The following is a 24,094-nucleotide window of genomic DNA, read 5'->3' as shown; positions in this document are numbered from 1 at the left end:
GTGGCCATCGCTTTATAAAGCCTAAAATGATGCCGTGGTGTGAGATAATAACCGGTAACATTACAAACATTACTTGCACCTGGACTCAATCACAGTGTCTCTCTATTTACTGTGAGTGAACGCCCCCTGTCGCCTCTCACCGGTACTGCACCCACCGGCTGCTTCTGTCCACGGTTCTGAAATAAATACTCCCCATAATACTCAACCTCATATTTCTATCTGGACAATACTTCTCCACATCCCCCTGTTCTGTGGAGCTACACCTTTGCAACAAAGCCCCACGGAGCCACAGAGTGTCCCCCGGGTCTACCTCCACCTTCCCGTGGAAAGATTTCCCCTGTCATCCTTCTAAACGGCTCAACTAGTTTAATCCTGCCGTCTGACCACCGCGGGTATGGGGACGCGGCTGTGTTGCTTTTCCCTCCCCGTTGTGTGCCTGCGTGGATAAAAGTGATTCCGTTTTTTAAATTGTATTTACACGCGTAGAAGGAACTACCACAACTTGTAATCGTATTGCTGGGCTCCAAGCAGGCGTGGAGCAGGATGGCCTGGAGCCTCTCGGCTGCGACGGCGCGCTGCGCGTGGATGTGAAATGACAGGCGGCACATGGTTCTTTTTGTTTGTACCCCGAGAAAGTTCTCTCTTTTGGGGCCCGCATTCATATCTGTGATCCAGTACGCATCGCAGATCCCCTGAGGAGCTGATGGTGGGTTTTCTCAAGTGATTTCGTGGTGGATAAGCTGCGGACATGGAGGCAAAGAAAGGTTGGAACTTATCTCACTTTGTTATTTTTGGGCGCAGAGTAGGAAGAATATGCGCGTCATGGCGTCAAAGTCTAAGAAAACCACCAGAGCAACTGTCCTGTAAAGCAATATGCTGAACAGAAATCACATGCACGGACAGTTGGTGGAAGATGAATATATTATATAAATAATATTTCCACTGTTACAGTATGAGTTTGGTCAAACATAAAGCGAATAACACATGTTTCTTATACGATTCAACTCAAATGCACTTTTAACAATAATTAAACACAAGTGTGGACATATTGAATATGTTCTTATCTGCTCATATTTCTTGCTCCTCGGTAGTTTGTACATGGGAGAGATAATCCATGTACCTGCAGGCTAATTCTTTGGGCAGGGCCTTGTCAGTAGGTGATCAATGGCCTGTATAGGGATAGTGGGCTAAGTGCCATGTCACTTCCACTAAAGAAGTAGGTCACATCTGGTCCGACAGTTTGAGGCCTTCAGGACAGAATACCTGTTGCTACAGTCAACTTTACGTCCTTCATTAATTGTGTTTGATAATACACAGGGCTGATACTAGTAACTGTACTTTGATTGACTGACAATAAAGGTATCCACCAATATACTTACTTATTAGCAAATTACTCTATATGTCTATTAACCAGATGTGTTGATCATTAATTTGCCCAGAATCATTGATCATGTACACATATTTGTACTTATTCTTATACTTTCTTCAACTTCACATTCAGGATGTTTGAAAACACAGAAAAATAAAGTTACTGATTATTTTTTTGGTATTTTCTTTTGACAGATGCCCCCCCTGGGGGGGCGGGAGAAAAGTCAGACACCCTTGGGTCCACTGGCTCAACCAGAAAAAGAGGCGGGGGGTCCAAGAAGGCAATGCAGGCGAACAAGTCTGCCCTCAGGGCCCCCCGAGCCCTCTGCTGCCTCACCCTCGGCAACCCCATCCGCATGGCAGCACTGGCCCTCGTGGAGTGGAAATATCCTTCTGTGATTCGCTTCCCAGTTGTTTGTGTACGTTTATGTTCCTGCATGCATATGTATAATGTGTTCGTAAGAATATGTTAAAGTGTTGGTGGGTTACAGATATATTACTATGTTGTGTGTACTTTGTTGTGCCCTTAACTGCACTCCTCAAGCCATTTGATATTTTCATTCTGTTGGCCATTTTTGCCAACTGCGTGGCCATGGGCATCACCAAGCCGTACCCTGATGACGACTCCAACCCGACCAATCACCAACTGGTGAGTCTGTGGACAGATGTACAGCAGCTCAACCTGTTTCTTTCACTCATTTTTAACGCTCATGGTACGCTGAGCTTGGTATTAATTAGAGCAAGTACAGGCTCAAAGACAAGTGTATCTCATGGAAGATTAAAATCACCATAATATAACATGGTATGGAATCGGGAGAAGAAAAAAAATATTATTAACAATAACTGGAAAAATCCCCAATACCGTAGAACACAATTGTTTCAGAAAACATCCCGTATACTCTACAAGAAGGATGTGTCTTTGTCAGCTATCTATTGAGAAGTATACACATCTATTGCCCTCTTGCTGCACATATAACATATACACTTCAAAATAAAAGTGCACTATCTCAACCCAATAATGCATTCCCTTAATTATCTCATTGATGCACCCAAACACACAGAGAGAGAGAGAGAGAGTTGATCCCTTTATGGCAGGGGTGTCAAACTCATTTTCAAATAACTCTCTTTGCATTTGATTATTGTTTATTCGAGAGTAGAAATATTGTATACAAGGACATTTCTCTAATATTATAGCACAAATCCATTTAGTTTGTAACCTTCAAAATAAAAGCACGGGATATAAAGGTGATCACATGTCTTTAAAGCCGTCAGGGGCCCCATAAAATGACGAGGTGGGCCGCATTCGGCCCGCTGGCCTTGTGTTTTACACCTGTAAGGGATTGAATGGAGCTGTCATGTTGGAGCTATGCCGATGTGTGGGAAGTATGTCTGAGCTTCTTTACCGCCGTCCCTATGTTTCCATGTTTCCAAGGCTCGACTCACTGAGAACATCTTGCGGGATTCTCCCGAGAAGATGTTCCTCTCTCGCGTCCTCTCAGTCCTTTTGAGGACGCTCGATTCGTTGCGACAGTTCCATTTGGTATTTTGCTGAAGGTAGCAGCGTTTAGTGAGAAGGTAATCGTGTTGGAGGGGAAAAGTGACCCTGTCAGGGATCAAGAAAGACTTAAACGCCAACCATCTGCTTAATCTCTCTCTTTGTCCCTCCTTTTCTGACATTGTTGCAAGTATTCCTTGCCTTGTTGGCAGGGGGTAAAAATGATGTTTGAATTTAATTGTAGTCGATGTTAATAAAAGGGGTAGCAGGGACACGCACACATGCAGCAGGCTCGATGTAAGTAGATCCCTTTATTGGATTGCACAAAGAAGGTAAGCTGACAGTTTAACATACACCCTCCCCCCACCCCTCTCAGGGACTCACAGTTGTATCACGTAAAATCACAATTTTTCTTACTGTTTTTTGTGAATTTCACACACCTTTCATGAAACCACATGAGGTCTGGATTATTGTGTCAGCCTGACGTTAAAGCCTAGTGAGAGTGGTAGCAGTGATTAGAAGCTTTAAACTGAAGGTTACAGAGAAGGGATCCAGAGACAGGCGTAAGCATGTGTTAGGCAGTAGGTTAGGAGGTTAGGAAGCCACCGCAGTCGGCCTTTAATGATGACACCCGCGGTTTTAAGAAAGTCGCATGGAAAAGTCACTTAATGCCACTTACTGCATGTGTGTGGCGAAGAGAAATCCATTTCTAAATGTCTTTATTCTGCTGTGACAATCGCTTGACATTTTCTTTTCCAAATTCATTCCTTTCAAATTGAAAAAAGTAAAATTTTGCCAAACATCTATACCTTGCCTTTTCTTTTCCCCTCAGGAACAAGTCGAGTACGTCTTCCTCGTCATCTTCACCATCGAGACCTTCACTAAAATCCTTGCCTACGGCTTAGTCATGCACCCCAGCGCCTACATCCGCAGCGGATGGAATTTGCTCGATTTCTTCATCGTCATCGTCGGGTATTGTGCCGCCGCGCGTCGTCACGATTTGCATCTGCCATCGCTTCTAGAGAGGAAAGTTCTAACAGCTGTGATGTGTGTGTGTGTGTGTGTGTGTGTGTGTGTGTGTGTGTGTGTGTGTGTGTGTGTGTGTGTGTGTGTGTGTGTGTGTGTGTGTGTGTGTGTGTGTGTGTGTGTGTGCAGGTTGTTCAGTGTGATGGCAGAGGGCATGACGGACCATAAGCCAGGAGAGGGCCATCACGCTGCGGGAAAACCCGGAGGCCTCGATGTCAAAGCTCTCAGAGCATTCCGGGTGTTGCGACCGCTCCGGCTCGTATCCGGAGTGCCAAGTGCGTCACTTTGAATGTTTTCTTCCTGCCGCATGTTTATTCCTGTGGCTTCATCCCGCTTGTGCCATCGGAACAAAACACGTGCGTGTCTTCCTTCGCCCAGGTTTACAAATCGTGTTGAACTCCATCATGAAAGCCATGGTCCCCCTTCTGCACATCGGTATGTTGGTCATGTTCGTCATCATCATCTACGCCATCATCGGCTTGGAGCTTTTCATCGGCAGGATGCACAAGACGTGCTACTCCAGCAGCACAGGTCTGTGCTCTGTGAGCTCAACCGGATTTGTAATCCGTGGTCCATATTTCATGGGTGTGTTGGCTCAATGCTGTTTCCCCCGCCGCTCTCCAGGTCTCATGGTGGAAGATGATCCGTCGCCATGTGCGTTTGCCGGGAGCGGGCGTTTTTGTTTCGGGAACGGGACTGACTGCCGGGGCAAGTGGGAAGGCCCGAACGGCGGCATCACAAACTTTGACAATGTTTTCTTCGCCATGCTGACGGTCTTCCAGTGCATCACGATGGAGGGTTGGACAGATGTTCTCTACTGGGTACTCGCATGTTCCTGGATCCTCCACATTGTTACCTTCGCATTGAAAATGCGGAAGGTTATGTTTTGATCGCCGTGTATTTATTTATTTATTTGTATGCGTGTTATTCGCGTAACAAAAAAAGTTTAAAACCGAATCGCATGAAATTTGGTGGGATGATTGGTTATTATCCGATGACCATATGATTAGATTTTGGGATCAATCGGGTCAAAGGTCAAGGTCAAGGTCATGGATAGGTCAAAATCTTCTTTTTACCATAGCACGGTCAATTTGTATCCAATTGGCATGCAACTAATGCCAAAATGTTGATAATTCAATGCCCAATCTTGTGATATGCGAAGGTATGCGCTCTACCAAGTGCCCATTCTAGTTTTACATGCGTTTGTTGCTATGGAAAATGCTCACCTGGACTCGTGTGTCTCCGCCCCTCTTCACAGATGAATGACGCCATTGGCTTTGAGATTCCGTGGGTCTACTTTGTTTCTCTGGTCATCTTCGGATCCTTCTTCATCATCAATCTCGTATTGGGTGTGTTGAGCGGGTGGGTTGCTGCAGCACGGAGCTCATCAGAAGCAAAACGAATCATTTTGTGTCCGTCTTCAGCACCTCGTCTGACTTTTGAATGTTGTGCTCAGAGAGTTCTCCAAGGAAAGAGAAAAGGCCGTGGCGCGCGGCGAGCTGCAGAAGGCGCAGGAGAGCAAGCAGATGGAAGAGGACATGGTCGGCTACATGGACTGGCTCATCGAGGCCGAGGAAGTGGATGAGGAGGGAAACAAACGTCGGTGTTAAACGCGTCCGCGAAGATAAACCAAAGCATCTCCCCGCGGCTTTATATTTACACGTGATCTGCCTCTCTTTTACTTCGCAGGCGCCGCGATCGCAAAGAAAAAGATGATGAAGAAGTTCGGCTGGTACAAACACAACGAGGACGGCGGAGGTACGTCAGCCGGCGGCGTTTGCCGTGGCGTTTATTTAACGTGACTTAACAGCCGATCCCTCTGAATCTCTTGTGTTTAGCCGAGTCGGACTCGGACGATGACATCGCGTACCTCGACGACGACAGCGGCTTCTGCGCGTCTCTCGTGTAAGAAAACCGCGGGAGAGCGACGGTTTGATTCACGGCGGGCGTTTAGGCGTCAGTGAAGTCAATTCATGATTTGCACACGTTCCTCTTTTCCCAGGGCAAAGATGATGGCGAATAGCTTCTGGTGAGACGAGAGACAGGAAAAAGGGCTCATTTCATTAGTTGTTACACCCTTGCTAATGTGCACACCTCATTCCAAATACTATTTCCTCTGTTTTTTTTTAGTGACCAATTGTGCCAGCTGAATCATACACTCAGGAAGAACTGCCGTGTGGCCGCCAAGACCACCAACTTCTACTGGCTGGTGCTTCTGCTGGTGTTTCTCAACACGGTGGCCAGTGCCTCCGAGCACTACGGACAGCCGACGTGGCTCACGGAAATGCAAGGTGAGAATCTGTTCCTTCATTTAAACCGCTGAGCTTGAACTCTTGACACACAACGCCACTAAAACATCTTCTTCTCCGCGCGTCCCTCAGAGCGAGCCAATAAGATCCTGCTGCTGCTGTTCACTCTGGAGATGCTCATGAAGATGTACGCCTTCGGCCTGCAGATCTATTTCATGGCGCTGTTCAACCGCTTCGATTGCTTCGTGGTGTGCGGCGGCATCCTCGAGACGCTGCTCGTGGAGCTTCAGTTCATCCCGCCCATCGGCATCTCCGTGCTGCGCTGCATCCGACTGCTCAGGATATTCAAGATGACTCGGTAACTGAGGTGTAAAAAGGCGTCTGGAGCTTTTCAGTCGGCTGCAACGAGGAACGAACCAGTGAAAGAAATCTATCAGCATTCTTTTCTTTCTTTTTAATATCTGATGTGTGCCGATGCTTTTCTTTGTTGTTTCCAGGCACTGGGCCGCTTTGTCCGACCTGGTCAACTCGCTGCTCAACTCCATGAAAGCTATCTGCTCCCTTCTGCTCCTGCTCTTCCTCTTCCTCATCATCTTCGCATTGCTGGGCATGCAGTTGTTCGGAGGCAAATTCAACTTTGACGAGACTCAGATGAAGAGGAGTACTTTCGACTCCTTCCCTCAGGCTCTGCTCACATGTTTTCAGGTGATTGACATGGCAATATGTTGATATAGCACATTTCATCCATGTAGAGAGAGATAGATTGATTAATTGATTGATATAGAGATAGATAGATAGATGGATAATATATAGATGGATTAATGGATGGATGGATGGATAGATAGATTGATTGATATGTATATATATAGAAATATAATATATCTAGATAGATAGATAGATGAATGGATGGATAGATAGATTGATTGATATGTATATATATAGATATATAATATATATATATATATAGATGGATAAGCAGAGCAGGACAAATTTAATTTAATAAAATAAAATAACAGACAATTTAAATATATATATACATATACAGTGTATATAAGTGTGTATAAGTCAAAGTCAAAGTACTTTACATTTGAAGACAACATATAGAGATATAGGCACAAACATAAGAACATGGTTAGTTTACATAAATATAATAACACACAACCACCCAGCAGTAAAAGCCCTGAAACCCCCGTTATGTAATAAGGTGTCAATCACAGACCTCTCACCCTGTGTGTCTGCTCTGTCTCTTTTCTTCTGCAGATCCTCACTGGAGAGGACTGGAACGCTGTGATGTACGACGGCATTATGGCCTACGGGGGGCCGATCTTCCCCAACATGGTGGTCTGCATTTACTTCGTCATCCTCTTTGTCTGTGGTAACTGTATCCTCTCTCGGTGCCCGTGCACCGACTGTCTGATGAGCATCAAATGAATAATCTTTATTTCCAAATGGAACCAAGTGGACTCCTTAACCTTGTGATCAGACATCCTGCTCAATGTCTTCTTGGCTATCGCTGTGGACAACTTGGCAGGAGGCGGCGGAAAGACCAAAGTCGAGTAAGTTAGACGTCAGAAAGGGTGACAGTGATAAGTGGTATTGGTATCATCTTTCTTTTTCCTGCTGCACTCACACTGATGTGACGATCAGCGCATACGGAAAAAAATATATTTTCAAACAATTCCCCCTTAGCTTAATCGCAGTTTGTTTGTTTTTTTAGGGCCAAAAAGGAAGAAGAAGAAGAATGGGATGAGGATGATGAGAAAGAGGATGAAGATGCAGGGGTAGAGAAGAGAGTTGTTTATTTCCGACCCCATATTGGACAAAACCAAATCGTGAAATGCCAAACGGCTGATCCTTTGTCTCGGTTATAGAACGATGAGGACGACTGGCAGGAAAACGAGGAGCTGAGGGCCATCCAGGGCCTGGAGGGTGAGTTTGACGGACATCACGACCTGCAGCAGAAACAGCAGATTGAAAAGTTTAACTGTCTCGAATACATGTCTTGTTTTCTTTGTATTTCACTGTAGGAGTTGCTCCATTAAAGCCGGAGTTCTCAGGACCCAAAGAGAAGATCATCCCAATCCCTGATGGGAGCTCCTTCTTCATTCTTGGAAAGAAAAACTGGTAATTTAAGATCATTTGTGCGCCAAATGGACCTAAATCTGCTCTAATCCCAGAATGCAACTCTCTAACTCGACACCGATTTAACGCTCGCGTTGTGCGGTATGCTTTAACACCAGGACGTTGCTTAAAATAATCCCCTCTTCTTTGTAATTTCCCTCCCATTGTCAGTTTGCGAGTCGCCTGCCACAACCTCATCCATCACCACTACTTCACCAACTTCATCCTCGTCTTCATCATCCTCAGCAGTATCTCCCTGGCTGCCGAGGATCCAATCAAATCCCACTCATTCAGGAACATCGTAAGAGCGACGGCACCAGGCAGACCGCGTCCATCTGCTCGTTCATTCCCAATGAGGAAGATTGATTCCTAGTCCTCGCTCCTCTCATCCCCAGGTGCTCGGCTATGCAGATTACGTGTTCACTTCGGTTTTCACGGTGGAGATCGTATTGAAGGTAACGGCCGTGCTGGTTTAAACGGACTAAAACCGCTGGAGCGTGGTGCGATTCAAACAAACAGGAGAACGGTCCCTTTGACATCACTGTGTGTGTCTTCTTCTCCCTCCCTCGCACTAGATGACGGTCTACGGCGCCTTTCTGCACTCCGGCTCCTTCTGTAGAAACGCCTTCAACCTCCTCGACCTGGTGGTGGTCGGCGTGTCGCTCGCGTCTTTCTTCTTACAGTGAGTAACACACCGTTTCAAAACAAACTGCACACGGGTGAATTCTGACGGAAAAATTCATATTTGTGACGCTGTAAAGCTTTTAAAAAGTCTTTCGATTTGGGGGCAACAAAGAGTATTTCACCTTCCCAGTGGAGTTTTATACTTTACGCTCTTTATTTCCAAGTCCGATCTGCCTTAGTTTCCCCCCCCCCCCCCTATGTCTCCGTTTTATTGCCTCTAAATATGTTTGTATTGTTGCTCTCAGTTCAAGTGCGATCTCCGTGGTCAAGATCCTCAGAGTGCTGCGAGTGCTCCGGCCTCTTCGTGCCATCAACAGAGCCAAAGGACTGAAGGTGAGCGGCGCTTTCTTTTCTTTTTCTTTTTCTTTTTCCTTTCTAACGACATATAAAGCAAGTGTTCATTCGGTTGACATGACGTGTGGCGCGTCCTCGGCGGTTCACAGAATGTGGTGCAGTGTGTGTTCGTGGCGATCCGCACCATCGGCAACATCTTGATTGTCACCACGCTGCTTCAGTTCATGTTTGCCTGTATTGGAGTGCAGCTCTTCAAGGTAAACCTTCACTCACTACACTCTCTGGCCACTTTAACAGGTACACCTGTACAGTCTTATGCCATAAAGTGCAACTTAATGTTCAGTTGTAATCTACGCATGTCGTAGAGGTGCTAAATAAATGATGCGTTTTGAGGTTCGCGGTGGTGTTGTACTGGACTGAATTATATTGAGAGGTGTTTGTCATATATTAATAAGAATAAAAGGGAGAAGCAGACTGGAGGCTGCGTATCGTTTGTCCTTTGAGAATCTCTCAGACTAAATCACCATATTCTAATATTGAATGTGAAGCTCTTCTTTTCTGACATTTCCCTCTCTTACCTTCCTGTCAGGCAGGTTCACCTCGCTTGTACAGATCACTGTAAATGCAGTTTTATCTCCTGCCATATAGATCTTTATCTTCTATGTGGCACAAATATGATCAATCGGTGTTTAATAAGGATTTTAATCAATCTGCATAGAGAAATATTTCTAATATTTTGCCCCCTCGTGTGTACATACACAAATGTAAATGCACTTTTAACTATGACTCAGTAATAAACATATTCAATTTACACATTTCCAACAATGCCACCAAAAAATGTACATTATGAGCTTTGAAAAGAGCTTTTGATCTAGATTGTACAGATTCTTCTCACGGGACTAATTTAAAAGGGATGTGGACAGTGAGGGTTGTGAATGGTTTGAATGTGCCGGTGTTTTAATGTTACAGGGCAGATTCTACAGCTGCACAGATGAAGCCAAACACACTCCTGTGGAGTGCAGGTGAATATTCTTGTCTTATTTTCGACACCAGAGGTTTTCAAAGTCTGAGGCCCGCCATTAGTTTACTTGTTTGAATTCCTCGATGCCTATAACATGGTTCTTACGGTCATGGAAAACCTGGAAAAGTCATGGAATTTTAAAATGGTTATTTCCAGGCCTGGAAAAGTCATTGAAAAATATGAAACTCCAAAACCTTTGGAAAAAGTCATGGGAATTTGTTATATTCATATGTTTATTTACACAGTTTGATTAAAAGAATAAAGATTTTTAGAAATAGTTATTCTTTTAATCAAACTATTGTCTCATTTAAGCTGTATACTCATGTATACACTGAGATTTCACAAATGTTTGGTCATGGAAATTTGGTTTAAAGTTATGGAAAGGTCATAGAAAGGTCATGGAAATATATTGGTCAACTTGTGTATGAACCCTGCTATAATCATGAGTGTGTTATTCGATCACACTCAACAGTTGAGCCAAGATACGCTGTCTGACTGATGAACTATCTCTTGAACCAAAGTACACACATTTAATTTAGGCTGCACACACCATGTGATCTTTTAATAAGTAATGTAATATGTATTCTTCACTTCAGTGAGCCTCCCCTCTGAGGCGGCCGCCGCCCATTTTGAAAACCATCGGCCTACACAACATAAAGCTTGACACGCCGTCACCGTCGTTACATTTGTGCGTTTGTCTGGTTTCAGGGGAACGTTTGTGGTCTATAAAGATGGCGATATGAACCACCCCATGGTGAGAGAGAGGATTTGGGAAAACAGTGATTTCAACTTTGACAATGTGCTGATGGGCATGCTGGCTTTGTTCACTGTGTCGACGTTTGAAGGCTGGCCACAGTGAGTAGGAACTTTACAAACTAATAATTGTTTTATTGTCACAAATGTATAATGTGTTGGTCCATGTCCTCTCTGACTTCCCTAAATTGTCTGCCGTTCCTACTGAATATGTACATCTTTGAAATCTGGTCACAAATATGTAGTTACCTTCGCATTGAAAATGCCGGAAGGTTATGTTTTGATCGCCGTGTATTTATTTATTTATTTATTTGTATGCGTGTTATTCGCAAAACTCAAAAAGTATTGAACCGAATCGCATGAAATTTGGTGGGATGATTGTTTATTATCCGGGGACCAGTTGATTCGATTTTGGGATCGATTGGGTCAAAGGTCAAGGTCAAAGGTCATGAACAGGTCAAATCTTCTTGAATCACATGGAATTTGGTGGGATGATTGGTTATTATCCGGGGACCATTTGATTAGATTTTGGGATCAATCGGGTCAAAGGTCAAGGTCAAGGTCATGGAAAGGTCAAAATCTTTTTTTTACCATAGCACGATACATTTTTGTTCAATTAATAATAATAATAATAATCATTTAGTTTATATAGCGCTTCTCTAGACACTCGAAGTCGCTTTACAGTCCAGAGTCCAGTAGTCATACACACACACACACACAGTCATCCCGGTGGTGGTAAGCTACATCAGTAGCCACAGCTGCCCTGGGGCAGACTGACGGAAGCGTGGCTGCCAATCTGCGCCTACGGCCCCTCCGACCACCACCAACATTAATTCACATCCATACGAACCGGGGTGAGGCTGCGGTGCATGTCTTTATGATGGTGGGGGAAACCGGAGTACCCGGAGGAAACCCACGCAGACACGAGGAGAACATGCAAACTCCACACAGAAAGGACCTGGAATGACCGGGACGACCGGGATTCGAACCCAGGGCCTTCTTGCTGTGAGGCGACAGTGCTAACCACTGAGCCACCGTGCTGCCCATAATGCATGCAACTAATGCCAAAATGTTCATAATTCAATGCCCAATCTTGTGATATGCGAAGGTATGCGCTCTACCGAGTGCCCGTTCTAGTTTAATTTGTTTAAATGCAGTGTAGTTTTTTTTAAAACATTACCAAACAGGAAAGAAAAGTGCATTTGTTGTTTCTATTTTCTGCTGTGGATTAATACATGCTTGCTGTGCAAGTGATCGTGTATGTGAGGTTGATTCAAAACAAACTCATTGCAGTTTCAATAATGTACCCCCTCCCTTTGAAATATTTAAGCTGAGTAGCCCTGAACAGTCGCTTCACAAATTGGAATATTACATACAACATTTGGTTTATTGCATTCAAATTTACATATTTATATTCAATTCATTATATATAACTATTTTAGAAATTATTCATGAATGATATTTTTTAATCAACAGGTTTTACCATATTGGCAAAACTTGTTTGGATTAATTGTTATTTTTTGTCTTTTAATGGTATTTTTGACAATAAGAAATGAAATGAATATCACCTTCCTGACTTTTTAAGCGTTCTCCTTTCTTCACTGCGTTTGCTTTTTTGTTTACAGGCTCCTTTACCGGTCAGTGGATGCCAACGCCATCAACCGAGGGCCCATTTACAACTACCGAGTAGAAATCTCCATCTTCTTCGTCATCTACATCATCATCATCGCCTTCTTCATGATGAACATATTTGTGGGTTTCGTCATCATCACATTTCGAGAGCAAGGAGAAGCTGAATTCAAAAACTGTGAACTCAACAAGAATCAAGTAAAAACTTCACAAACTTTCAAATAAATGAATCTTTTTTTGTTTTTTGCGCGATACTTGTGTTTGGATTTACAAAGTGAAGAGTGTCTTAACGCTCTCTTCTTCTTTATTCTCCCTCCTGTCCAGCGCCAGTGTGTGTACTACGCTCTGAAAGCCCAACCGACCAAGATTTACATCCCTAAAAATCCGTCGCAGCTCAAATTCTGGAGAATCATCAACTCCAGCCAGTTCGAATACGTCATGTTTGCGCTGATTCTGGGAAACACCCTCACTCTGGCTGTCCAGGTATCCTTTAGCTCTTTGATGACACACAGAGAAATCCACTTGTTTTTCCGCCCTCTGACGTGTTGTGATGCTGCTTCTCTCTCGCAGCATTACGAGCAGTCGAAAGTCTTCACCTCCGTCATGGACATCCTCAACATGATCTTCACTGTGGTTTTCACCATCGAGATGATTATCAAGTTACTGGCTCTGCGTGTTCACGTGAGGCCCCCCTCTCCCCCTCCCCCCCCACCCTTTCACTTTTGAAAACGACATTCAACCCAGTCGACCGTGTGTTTGACCGGCACGCTCTTTGTTCCTTCTTTCCTCTGCAGCACTATTTCATCGATCCGTGGAATTCTTTTGACGCCTTGATCGTCGTGGGGAGCGTGTTGGATATCGCCGTCTCTGAGTTTAGCGTAAGTTTGTCCATTTTGAGAAAAACAACAAAACGCATTTCAGAAAGCTCATGTTGTGTTGTCATACACAATCAAACAAATCTTAGAAAATTACAGTAGCATTGTCTTTAAAAAAAAGAACTCAGACGTTCAGGATCTTCTCAAAACTGAGATAAGCTCCATGTGCTCCAACATTTACTTTGGCAACAACAATTATTCAATGCTCATAACTTACAGAACACAATAATATTTAACTTGGTAAAAAGCCCTTTGTGTACCATATAAAGTAGTTAATCCGATACTGGTAATGAAACCAGATTAGTACAACACTATTAGTGCCATCATGGTCACTGACATCATGTATTCTGTATTTTCTTATGAAATTTTGCCGATTTCAGTGGGTATTTTATTGGCTGATTCTAGTATTCAGTGAAAATGTGACTTTTTTCATTTTCCCAACCCCCCCAAAAAAAATTACAATCTGTCTGTACACCCTTCACCAGAGTTGTATTCCTGGTTGTGTGGAAACAACACTATTACAAGAACAGAATTCATACACAATGGAAAATCAAAATAATAATTCATTGAAATTGAGATTTACTTGAAAAGTGTAACCATTCATGTCCGATCCTAATAGTTTTTTAATCTGTCTCCTCTCACATGGCATCTCCACCTGGTACCTGTCACAGGGAGGAGGCGGCCACGGTGAGGTAAGAGCTGAGCACAACTGCTGCAACCCTACATGTGTCTTACACTAATACTTCAACATACTATACATACACATATAGTTATGTATTTCTCTGTTTATGTTTTGTTCTAGGGTCCTGGAAAAGGAGAGAGCGGAAAAGTGTCCATCACATTTTTCCGTCTATTCCGAGTCTTGCGGTTGGTGAAGCTGCTCAGCAAAGGAGAGGGCATTCGCACGCTGCTCTGGACTTTTGTCAAGTCACTCCAGGTCGGCGAATAAATCACAAATGGTCGATAGCGCTGTCTTGTCACGATGTTCATTGAGTCCTTTTTTTTGGTAATCACACTTGACTTCATTGTGCTCAGGCCTTGCCTTACGTCGGCCTGTTCATCGCGATGATCTTTTTCATCTACGCTGTGATCGGCATGCAGGTTTGTCCCTCGTATCTCTTGAAGTCCAGAACTAAAAGGAATCAATCTACGAAATAATGATTGGGAAAACTGCCAATACCATTACAGACAGACCGCCTTCATCATATTGACTCTATGGTTCGACTGTTTGTTTCGTATTTTCCATCCAGTCATTCGGGAAAGTGGCCATCGATGACGACACGCACATCAACAGGAACTGCAACTTCCAGACGTTCTTCATGGCGGTTCTGGTGCTCTTCAGGTGAGCCATTAGCTTCACAGCCTAAACATGACAGCATTCCCAGAGAAGATCCGAGTGTGTATGAGTAAAGGTCAAATTGAAATAACGCTGCGCCGTCCCTGCGTCCCTGAAGGTGTGCCACCGGAGAGCAGTGGCAGGAGATTATGTTGGCAGCTCTGCCCGGTAGACGCTGCGACCCGGAAGCCGACACCGAGCCCGGCGAAGAGTTCAGCTGCGGCAGCAACTTGTCCTACATCTACTTCATCAGCTTCTTCATGCTCTGTGCTTACCTGGTGAGCAGGATTAAGGATCCGCTCTTCTCAGACCGTTTGAAGTGAAACACTTTCACTCCTTTTAATATCACGTAGAAACATCCTCCTGACGCTGAAGTACATTGAGGGATAATTCATTCAGACTTGGGCTTTACAGGCTTTATCGGGTCAAGTGGGATCACAGTCGGATGAAAGCCGAGAGGATAGTCTTACAACAACTGAGCAGCAGCAGTTTAAAAAAGCTATCCCGGCCTCCTCCAATTCCCAGCTCCTTGGAGAACTCACTCGTCGGTGGATTTAGTTAACCCAGACAGCCAAACTCCTGAATTAAAAGAGTGCAAATATTGTGCGAGCATTTCCATGACCTCATGATGCTATTTTTAGACGTCTAAACAGGTTGAAGGAAGGTCACTTTAAACCTGGAGAACAAAGTCCAATATGAAGTCTAGCTCATGAGAGGAAGCTCATCCTCTATTTAGCTTTTGGAGATCTGAAGTGAAAATTAATGTACCCGTTACCTGCTTAAAATCACCATTAATGCCATGAAATCATGAGAGATAATTATATATGGTTCCCAGGACCCTAGAGGTGCAGTGTATAGGATTTGGTGGTATCTAGTGGTGATGTTGCAGATCGCAACCAACTGAAACTTCACCTCGCGTGCCGAGAGTAGAGAAGAACATGAATGTCCCGATCCGAAGCCAGCGTTGTTTTGGCCGACTCTGAAAAGAGGACCTGCTCCATATCTAGATATAGACAAACACAACGATGCTTATTTTCTAGTGATTATACACGGCATTTCTGCCTATAGATCCCCCTAATTGCTGCTCACTGATCCTTTAAGTTCACTTCAAGTTTATAACGCTCCTTTACTTGGAATGATTTAACCATTTGTTTTCCTTGAAGCCAGATTTACAACCACAGGGTCCGGGTTCATGTGTGTCTGGCGTTCCTTCTGAGGTTTCACTCTCTCGTGGACAGCTGACATCCCTCAGTCTGTGAGCTTTAGCAGAGCTCCCTAAAATAGACCTGGACCCCTTTTGTGCTGCTGGTTTATGCAAAATTCACAGAACTGAATAGATTGACGCACGTACGCGTCATTATGAAAGATCACTCAATGAATCACATGCATATAGAGGCAAACAATCACAGGCTTCCATCGAGATAATTGGGTCTACTTTTAGCTCCTTATATTAATTGGCCTCAGAGCACATTAAGTGCATGAATTTCATTTGACGGTATTTTAATCACGGATGTTTTTTTAAGCGTATATTATAGTCATAAACCATGACGAGCCATTTTAAGTTGTCACGACGCTATTAGAGTGGACCCAAAAGCACGACTCAGACAGAAGTAACAAAGATTACTGTCTTTGGTTGGAAACAGGCTGGGTCAAAACCGGGAGATCAGTCGAAGAAGCAAACAAGTCCAAAAAGGGGCGGGGCAGAGAATCAGAGGTCAGAACAGGCAGGTCAGGAATATACTCTAATAACGCTGGAGAACTTGGCACGAAAACACAAGACAATCTGGCAGAGGACAAGTGGAAGTGAGGGAGCTAAATAGTGAGGGACTAATGAGGGGATGCTCTGCAGGTGAGAAGGGCGTGAGGACCAGGTGAAGGGAATGAGGGACTAACGAGGGAGTGATCAGAGGCAGGTGAGGGGAGTTGGATTGACGAGATGGTGTGACAGGATGAAAACAACTATGACAAAAAGGAAGGCGTGGAGCTAAACTGTTACATAAGTAGTTTGAAAGGGTATTTTTATGAAATCTTGTTTCACAAGTGGCATGTTGGTGACAAGTAGCTCTTCTGTTTCTGTCCTCCTCTGCATCAAGATTATCAACTTGTTCATTGCCGTCATCATGGACAACTTTGAATACCTGACCCGAGACTGGACCGTGCTCGGCACTCACCACCTGGATGAGTTCAAGAGAGTTTGGTCTGACTACGATCCCGAGGGCACGTAAGAACCTTGTTTCTCTTCAACCCTCGGCTCCTCTCTGCGTTTCCCAGAATATTCCTATCTGTCAGTAAATGTATGATTTTCTGTCTCCCACAGCGGCCGTATAAAACACATCGACGTCGTCACGATGCTGCGTCGGATTCAACCGCCTCTCGGTTTCGGAAAACTGTGTCCCCATCGTGTTGCTTGCAAGGTGAGTTGACTCGAATTCAGAGCTGCAGACTCGATGCGAGGAACATGAGCAGATAGGTAGATCTCCCTTCTGCTTCTCCCGTCCTCTCAGAGACTGGTTGCTATGAACGTCCCTCTGCACGGCGACGGGACAGTCACCTTCAGTGCTACCCTGTTTGCTCTCGTGAGAACGTCGCTCAAGATCAAGACTGAAGGTTTGTGTACTCGCACATACAGACGGACTCTCACGCCCGGTGCTTGATGCTGCTGTCGTCCTCAGGCCCCATCGACAAGCAGAATGAAGAGCTGAAGTTGATCATTAAGAAGCTCTGGAAGCGCACCAAGCCCAAGCTCATTAATGAAGTCATTCCTCCCCCTAGAGGTAGGACAAGAACTCACATCGATGCCAGCCAGGAATAACATGCCTTCATCTGAGGAAATAAAGCTGTTTTCAAACATATACCGCATGCCTTTCACTTGGCCTTGCACATTTCCTTCACTAACTTCCTCTTTTTTTCTTTCCTTCTCAGGGGATGAGGTGACTTGTGGGAAGTTTTATGCCAGCTTCCTGATTCAGGACTACTTTAAAAAGTACCGGAAGAGAAAGGAGAGGGAGAGGAAATCCAAAAGGAAGGACAGGGCGGCTTCTCTGCAGGTGACTTTAAAAGACCAGTGTGTTGGATTTAAGGGGATTTACTGGGAACAACGGAATATAATAATGTTGTCATTGGGGTATAAATCACCTGACAACAGGAAATTGTGTGTTTTTGTTAGCCTTGAATGAGTCCTTCATATCTATAGAGGGTCCTCTTCCAATAAGTCTGTCATTTATCTACCGTAGCTCAGAATGGATCAACCAAACACTTGCTCCAGAGAGGCCTTTTCAAATCTTGATGTTAACTGAAGGCCACCATGGGTCTGCAACACGCTTGGAAAGGGAGGGATTTTAAAGATCTTAAAGAAATACATAAGCACTTCTCTTTCAATAATTAAAAAGGCTTTACATATAATAGTTCAGTTACCTTAAAATTTACTTTTCTATCTTCTATGAATGTGCAAATATTTAGTTTAACTGCGAGAGACAAGAAGTCCTCAACTTCTCTTCCACTCTCAGCGTGTGTGCACTGGAGGTTTCCAGTCTGCACATCACATACAGTATGTCAGTTGCATATTGGACCATGATGGGCTTCCAAATAAGTTTGTCAGCCTTCATATGTGGAACTCTACAAAAACATCCCAACTTTTTGTGTGTGTGTCCTCAGTTAGGGCTGCGAACGCTGCAGGACCTGGCTCCAGAGATGCGTTTGGCGATGGCCTGTGACCTTGAAGAGGCTGCGGATGCAGTGATGGTCGCTGATGATTTATTCGACATCCTGCCAGGAGCCACCATCAAGCCCCCGAGAACGCCTCTAAACAAGCTGGTGGAGCAGATAACTGTGCTCATGGAACACGAGGCCAAGAGAGACCAAGAGGTCGTGGTCACAGAGCAGGTGATGGGCCTGCAGGAGCACCAGAGACCCGGATCAGAGCTGGCAGGAGTCAGCGTTGTAACCGAGCAGCCTGTGAGGTCTGAAGCCCTGCTCATCAGGTGTGTTCCTCTCGTTGTATATACACTCACACATTGGGACTGTATTGTTTTTTTAAAAGTCACAATGAATTGTTTCCTCTCCGGTTCAGGGAGGACCCCATCAGTGAGTTGCCCCCTCCTCCTCCTCCTCTACCTCTACCTCCTCCCCCACAGATAGTTCAGGTAGTATACGAAGAACCAATTGTGGAGACTCCAACCAAAGTAGATGAGCAGGTTTATTGCATTGAAGCGGACGCTGAAATCCAAGCATCAGTAGACGGGTAAGACACACGCTAGAAAGTGAGGAGAGAGATACAACATGTATGTAATAAATAAATAGTTTGAATACAAGTATATGTGCTTGATTGCTGTAAGTTAGATGAGAAGATTGATACTCTCAAAGGACAATTAAATATGCACATTTACCATAATGTCAAATAGGCACGTGTACAGACATTTTGGGGGGCAGGTGCTCAAACCAAAAAAAAGGGCATCCATCGCTAAAAAAAAGTTCGGACAGAGTTGAAACATAAGCAGCATTACACTAATTATGGGGTCCTCGACCTGCGTTTCCTCTTGGCAGGATTAGACGGCTAACTTACATTTTCTTTATGAATAAATATGAATTATTACATGGCAACGACAGTACAAGCGTTCTGATTGGCTAATGGGTACTCATGTAAAAAAATAAATTAAAAAGCCCCATCAGATATCAAAATACATCTGGAGGGAATTGATGACAGAGAAAGTAATTTTTATTAAATACTTATGAATGAGGGAAACATTTGTCTCCAGAAAAAGGGGCAGTTTTCTCATCCAGGGCAAAAGGGCAGGTGCTTGAGCACCACGAGAGGTTTATCTGTTCACGTGCCTGATGTCAAACTGTTTTTTGTTTTTGTAAGAATGTGAAAATAACACCAACGCTCTTGGATCTTCTAGGTACGTGTATCCGGAAGTTGTCTCTCCTTTTCCACCGGAGACGGGCTACAATGGCCAGAGCCTGGGAAGTACCGGCAGCTTTGTGGAGACACCGTGTGATGCTCCTGAGGCCAGTGGCTTTGATGGCAGCGCTTACAATGACACCAACGTGAATAGAGGGAGTGTCACTGCAAGCCCCACCCCCTACGCCACGAATGGATACAATGGGAACGGATACGCAGGCGACAACGGCAGCATCATCAGGGCCAATGGCAAAGGAAGTACAATGAACGGCAATGGACACGGCAGCACTTTCAGTGGTTACACTGGGAATAGCTACAATGGTAATAAGAATGGCGCCCAGTTTGTCAGGAGACGGCTGCTTCCTCTCATACCACAAGGTGAAAAGCATGCATTTTATTTTGTTCATCTGTGCTAGTGGACTACTGTTTGTTATTTTAACACATCACAGTACATAATTATACTGTTTTAACAACTTAACATTTGAACTGCAACATAAAAATGAATCTGTGAATATTTTAATAATCTGTTTCCTGTCTTGAATTGAATTTCAAGGTAAAAGGTTCAAGGTTTTTTATTTGCCATTTGTGCCTAGACCAACAGTCCAGACACTTTGGAATTGTTTTGCATGGCTCTCCGAGTCAACAGAGGTACAATCACACTGTAATAATAAGAACAACAACAAATAGAAAAAACACACTGTACATAAGGTGATAAAATATACAGTATTAAGTACAGTTTAAAAAAAACATGTTATCAACATAAAAAAGGAGAGGGCAGAGGTTAATACATCGATAAATAGGCTAGTGCTGAGTGCTGTTCCTATCTTATGAAAAGAAAGAGGGGAAAGGGGACAGTTATATGGGGATATTGCACATTTTGATAGGTGGGGGAAGGTTATGTGGGGACATTGAATTTCTTTGGCACTTTGATTGCTGTTCGAACCAAACGAGACGTTTTGTTGTCACATTTGACGAGGACATTGTGGCGGGCATTTTTCAGTGTTACAATTTAAAGTGATATATGCATGAATGAGTTTGTAGGCACAGGCCTTCACTACTAATGCTCGAGGCTGGACTCCCAACCGGGTAAAGCAGGCCGCTCCGCCCCAGCCTTTCATGTGTTCATGGTAGTTTAATTACTGGCAGATTTGGACCAATCAAGCAGAGCATCAACTACAAATTCTGAGGACCTTTAAGAGCAACAACACACCCTTCACATATTTTCTAAATGGTGCAATAATCTGTCTATAACCAAATCTTCCACAAACTGAGGGCTCAGACCTGCTGATGTTTGCCCTAAGATGCGATGCTGATACTAAAACCTTCCACACAGAGTTATGATATTATTGTTGTGCATCCTGGACAGTTTCCACTCACTTTCCTGCTTATTGTTTCAGGTCGAAAGCCGTCCTTTAACTTGCAGTGTCTGAGGCCACAGAGCAGTACGGACAACCTCCCCATCCCTGGGACCTACCGTGGGAACACGGCACCGTCCAGATCCTACCTACAAGTAAAGCAACGGCACATCTCCACATGTCAGAAGTCATACACCCAGTGCGTCTCACCGCGATTCACCCGTCTTCTCCTGCTCCCGCTCCCTCGTCTCAGACACGGCACAGCCTGGACTCCCGGCCCAGCAGGGTGTCCTCGATGTCATCGGCCTCCTGGGTGAACGCGACATCGTCCGGAGCCGCTCCCCTACCGGGAATAATCGGCCCCCCGGGGCGCAGGGGCAAACTCGTCTACAGCCCCATGATCCTGGTGGACGAAGCCACCGGCAACAGCCAGTCGCTGTGGAGCGACGGCTCTGCCAGCCTCCCTGCAGGAGGCAGAGCACCTGGCTGGTACCCCGGTCAGACCAGGACCTTCAGCAGCATGAGGATGCCCCCCGTCAACCAGGGCTTCTTAGACAAAGGCAGTGCAGACAGCCTGGTCGAGTCGGTGAGGAATAATGCAGCATGGGGTTTTACTCAGTGAATAGCAACTTAGAAACTAATGAGCTATTTTGAATGACTTTTTTGCCTAATATTTACATTTAATGTTATTTTTTAACATAAACCAATATAGTTCCAACTATATCTGCTTATTACCTTCGCATTGAAAATGCCGGAAGGTTATGTTTTGATCGCCGTGTATTTATTTATTTATTTATTTGCGTGTTATTCGCAAAACTCAAAAAGTATTGAACCGAATCGCATGAAATTTGGTGGGATGATTGTTTATTATCCGGGGACCAGTTGATTAGATTTTGGGATCGATCGGGTCAAAGGTCAAAGGTCATGAACAGGTCAAAATCTTTCGCAGAACTCAAAAAGTAGTGAACCGAATCGCATGAAATTTGGTGGGATGATTGTTTATTATCCGGGGACCAGTTGATTAGATTTTGGGATCAATCGGGTCAAAGGTCAAGGTCAAAGGTCATGAACAGGTCAAAATCTTTCGCAGAACTCAAAAAGTATTGAACCGAATTGCATGAAATTTGGTGGGATGATTGTTTATTATCCGGGGACCATTTGATTAGATTTTGGGATCAATCGGGTCAAGGTCAAGGTCATGGAAAGGTCAACATCTTTTTTTTTTACCATAGCACGATACATTTGTGTCCAATTGGCATGCAACTAATGCCAAAATGTTCATAATTCAATGCCCAATCTTGTGATATGCAAAGGTATGCGCTCTACCGAGTGCCCATTCTAGTTATTAGCTGTATTGACAGGTAGGTTAACAATTGTTCAAGTCTACCTTTAAACAATAGTAAATAGAGGACACTAACAATGAATTGGTTGGAAAAAGACGGTAACTTTGGCGATACTCAATTGATTTGAATAATTCAGACTGTTGAAACCTCATTATCTATGGATAAACATTATCTGTTGTAATAATGCATTGCACAGAAAAACAGATTTGGATTTTGTCCCCAATCGATTTCATTGTCAGCACGTTGGAAAGGCGTCTATTAATATGCAGTATAAACGTATATCTGACAGACTTAAACAACTGTGACCCTATCCTAATATGTTAGGATAAGCATATATAATACTAACCCTATACATATTAATACAAAACAACTGTCCAAACATCAACAGTACAAAGACAAAATGTGTTTTTGATGCTGATCAAATTTGAAGCTTAAATATCTGTGCAGCACTGACACAAATTCTTCGTCATGTTTGATACTTCCTCTTTCTTCCAAAAGGCTTGTAAATGTAAATATATTTGCTGTTCCTGCTCTGTTACATGATAATAAAAGAAATACAGTTGATCCATTTTGCATTTCAATTGGAGTAAGTGACCCTTACAGCTGATAAAATGTTCTGTGCACATGATGACGCTCACGTAGACATGCAGCGTTATGTTAGCGTGTCACGGAGAATGAGTGGCTAAGAACATAATCCCTTTGTTACAACCTTCTTCATCTGCTTTTCTCCTCCTCTTCGCTAATGTTCAGATCCTGATCTCCGAGGGTCTCGGTGTCTTCGCCAGGGACCCGAAGTTTGTGAGCTTTGCCAAGCGAGAGATTGCCGAAGCCTGCCACATGAGTCTGGACGACATGGAGAGCGCTGCCACCGACCTCATCGTTCGCGGGGCCAGTCAGTCGATGTCTCGCTTTGAGGAGGAACTGGCCGATGAAATGAACTGCGTGATTTCTTACTGAGATCAGCGAAACAAGACAAACACTTTGAGAGAAAGTGAGTGACTACGTTTTCTCTGGAGGAAAAAAAGAAGAGAACGTGGACTGGACGGCTCAAGTGTAAGAACGATGTGATACAAACGGGACAGGAAGATACACTTTGACTTGTAAATGCCAAAACACACACACACACACAAACATACACAACACATAATCTCACACACTGGTTTTCAGACGTCCGTGTGTGGCAGGACTCACAACTACTGAACACTAAGCCGTGGTTTACAGGGTCCACTGAGGGTGAAGAGAACTGTAGCTCTTAGCATCATTATGTCAGAGGATCTTTTTTTTTGTTGCATTGTACTCTCATTTTGTATTGTACTTGAATTATTCTCACTTTATACACCTTTATAAGCTGTAAAGAAAATCTAAAATAATAAAACTATAGATTAATTAAACATTTATACATTGTTACACAAATAATGTGACCCCAACAGTATTTGCTATCTTGGAGAAATATTGGATTTGTGTGATTATAAATAAAGACTAGATTACTGCAACTCCTTATTATCAGGCTGCTCTAATAAGTCTCTTAGGTCCCTCCAGTTGATCCAGAATGCTGCAGCTTGTGTTCTCACTAACACTAAGAAAAGAGATCACATTACTCTTGTATTAGCTGCTCTGCACTGGCTCCCTGTAAAATCAAGAATCA

General features: G+C 44.0%; 1 protein-coding gene across 1 annotated transcript; it reads left to right on the top strand.

The window, feature by feature from the left end:
* The first annotated feature begins 382 nt into the window (after positions 1–382).
* cacna1fa (calcium channel, voltage-dependent, L type, alpha 1F subunit a) lies at positions 383–23,846 on the top strand. The gene is made up of 47 exons (XM_056422060.1): positions 383–764; positions 1,564–1,753; positions 1,912–2,017; positions 3,696–3,835; positions 4,019–4,164; positions 4,268–4,420; positions 4,514–4,710; positions 5,148–5,251; positions 5,346–5,488; positions 5,579–5,647; positions 5,728–5,794; positions 5,892–5,918; positions 6,020–6,180; positions 6,271–6,496; positions 6,636–6,843; positions 7,399–7,519; positions 7,622–7,694; positions 7,856–7,919; positions 8,010–8,067; positions 8,166–8,262; positions 8,431–8,560; positions 8,655–8,714; positions 8,835–8,941; positions 9,189–9,276; positions 9,387–9,494; positions 10,207–10,259; positions 10,967–11,113; positions 12,637–12,838; positions 12,965–13,123; positions 13,211–13,321; positions 13,435–13,518; positions 14,187–14,207; positions 14,318–14,452; positions 14,551–14,616; positions 14,766–14,857; positions 14,970–15,129; positions 16,945–17,072; positions 17,169–17,265; positions 17,356–17,458; positions 17,524–17,625; positions 17,774–17,898; positions 18,506–18,831; positions 18,921–19,091; positions 19,750–20,129; positions 21,149–21,261; positions 21,360–21,692; positions 23,200–23,846. Exons 1-47 carry the CDS (start codon positions 749–751, stop codon positions 23,404–23,406), a joined length of 6,174 nt encoding a protein of 2,057 aa, XP_056278035.1. The 5' UTR covers positions 383–748; the 3' UTR covers positions 23,407–23,846.
* Positions 23,847–24,094: the final 248 nt, after the last annotated feature.

The sequence above is a fragment of the Pseudoliparis swirei genome, chromosome 9 (genome assembly GCF_029220125.1).
Source record: "Pseudoliparis swirei isolate HS2019 ecotype Mariana Trench chromosome 9, NWPU_hadal_v1, whole genome shotgun sequence".
Taxonomy (NCBI): domain Eukaryota; kingdom Metazoa; phylum Chordata; class Actinopteri; order Perciformes; family Liparidae; genus Pseudoliparis; species Pseudoliparis swirei.
This window is presented reverse-complemented; position numbering and strand designations above follow the sequence as displayed.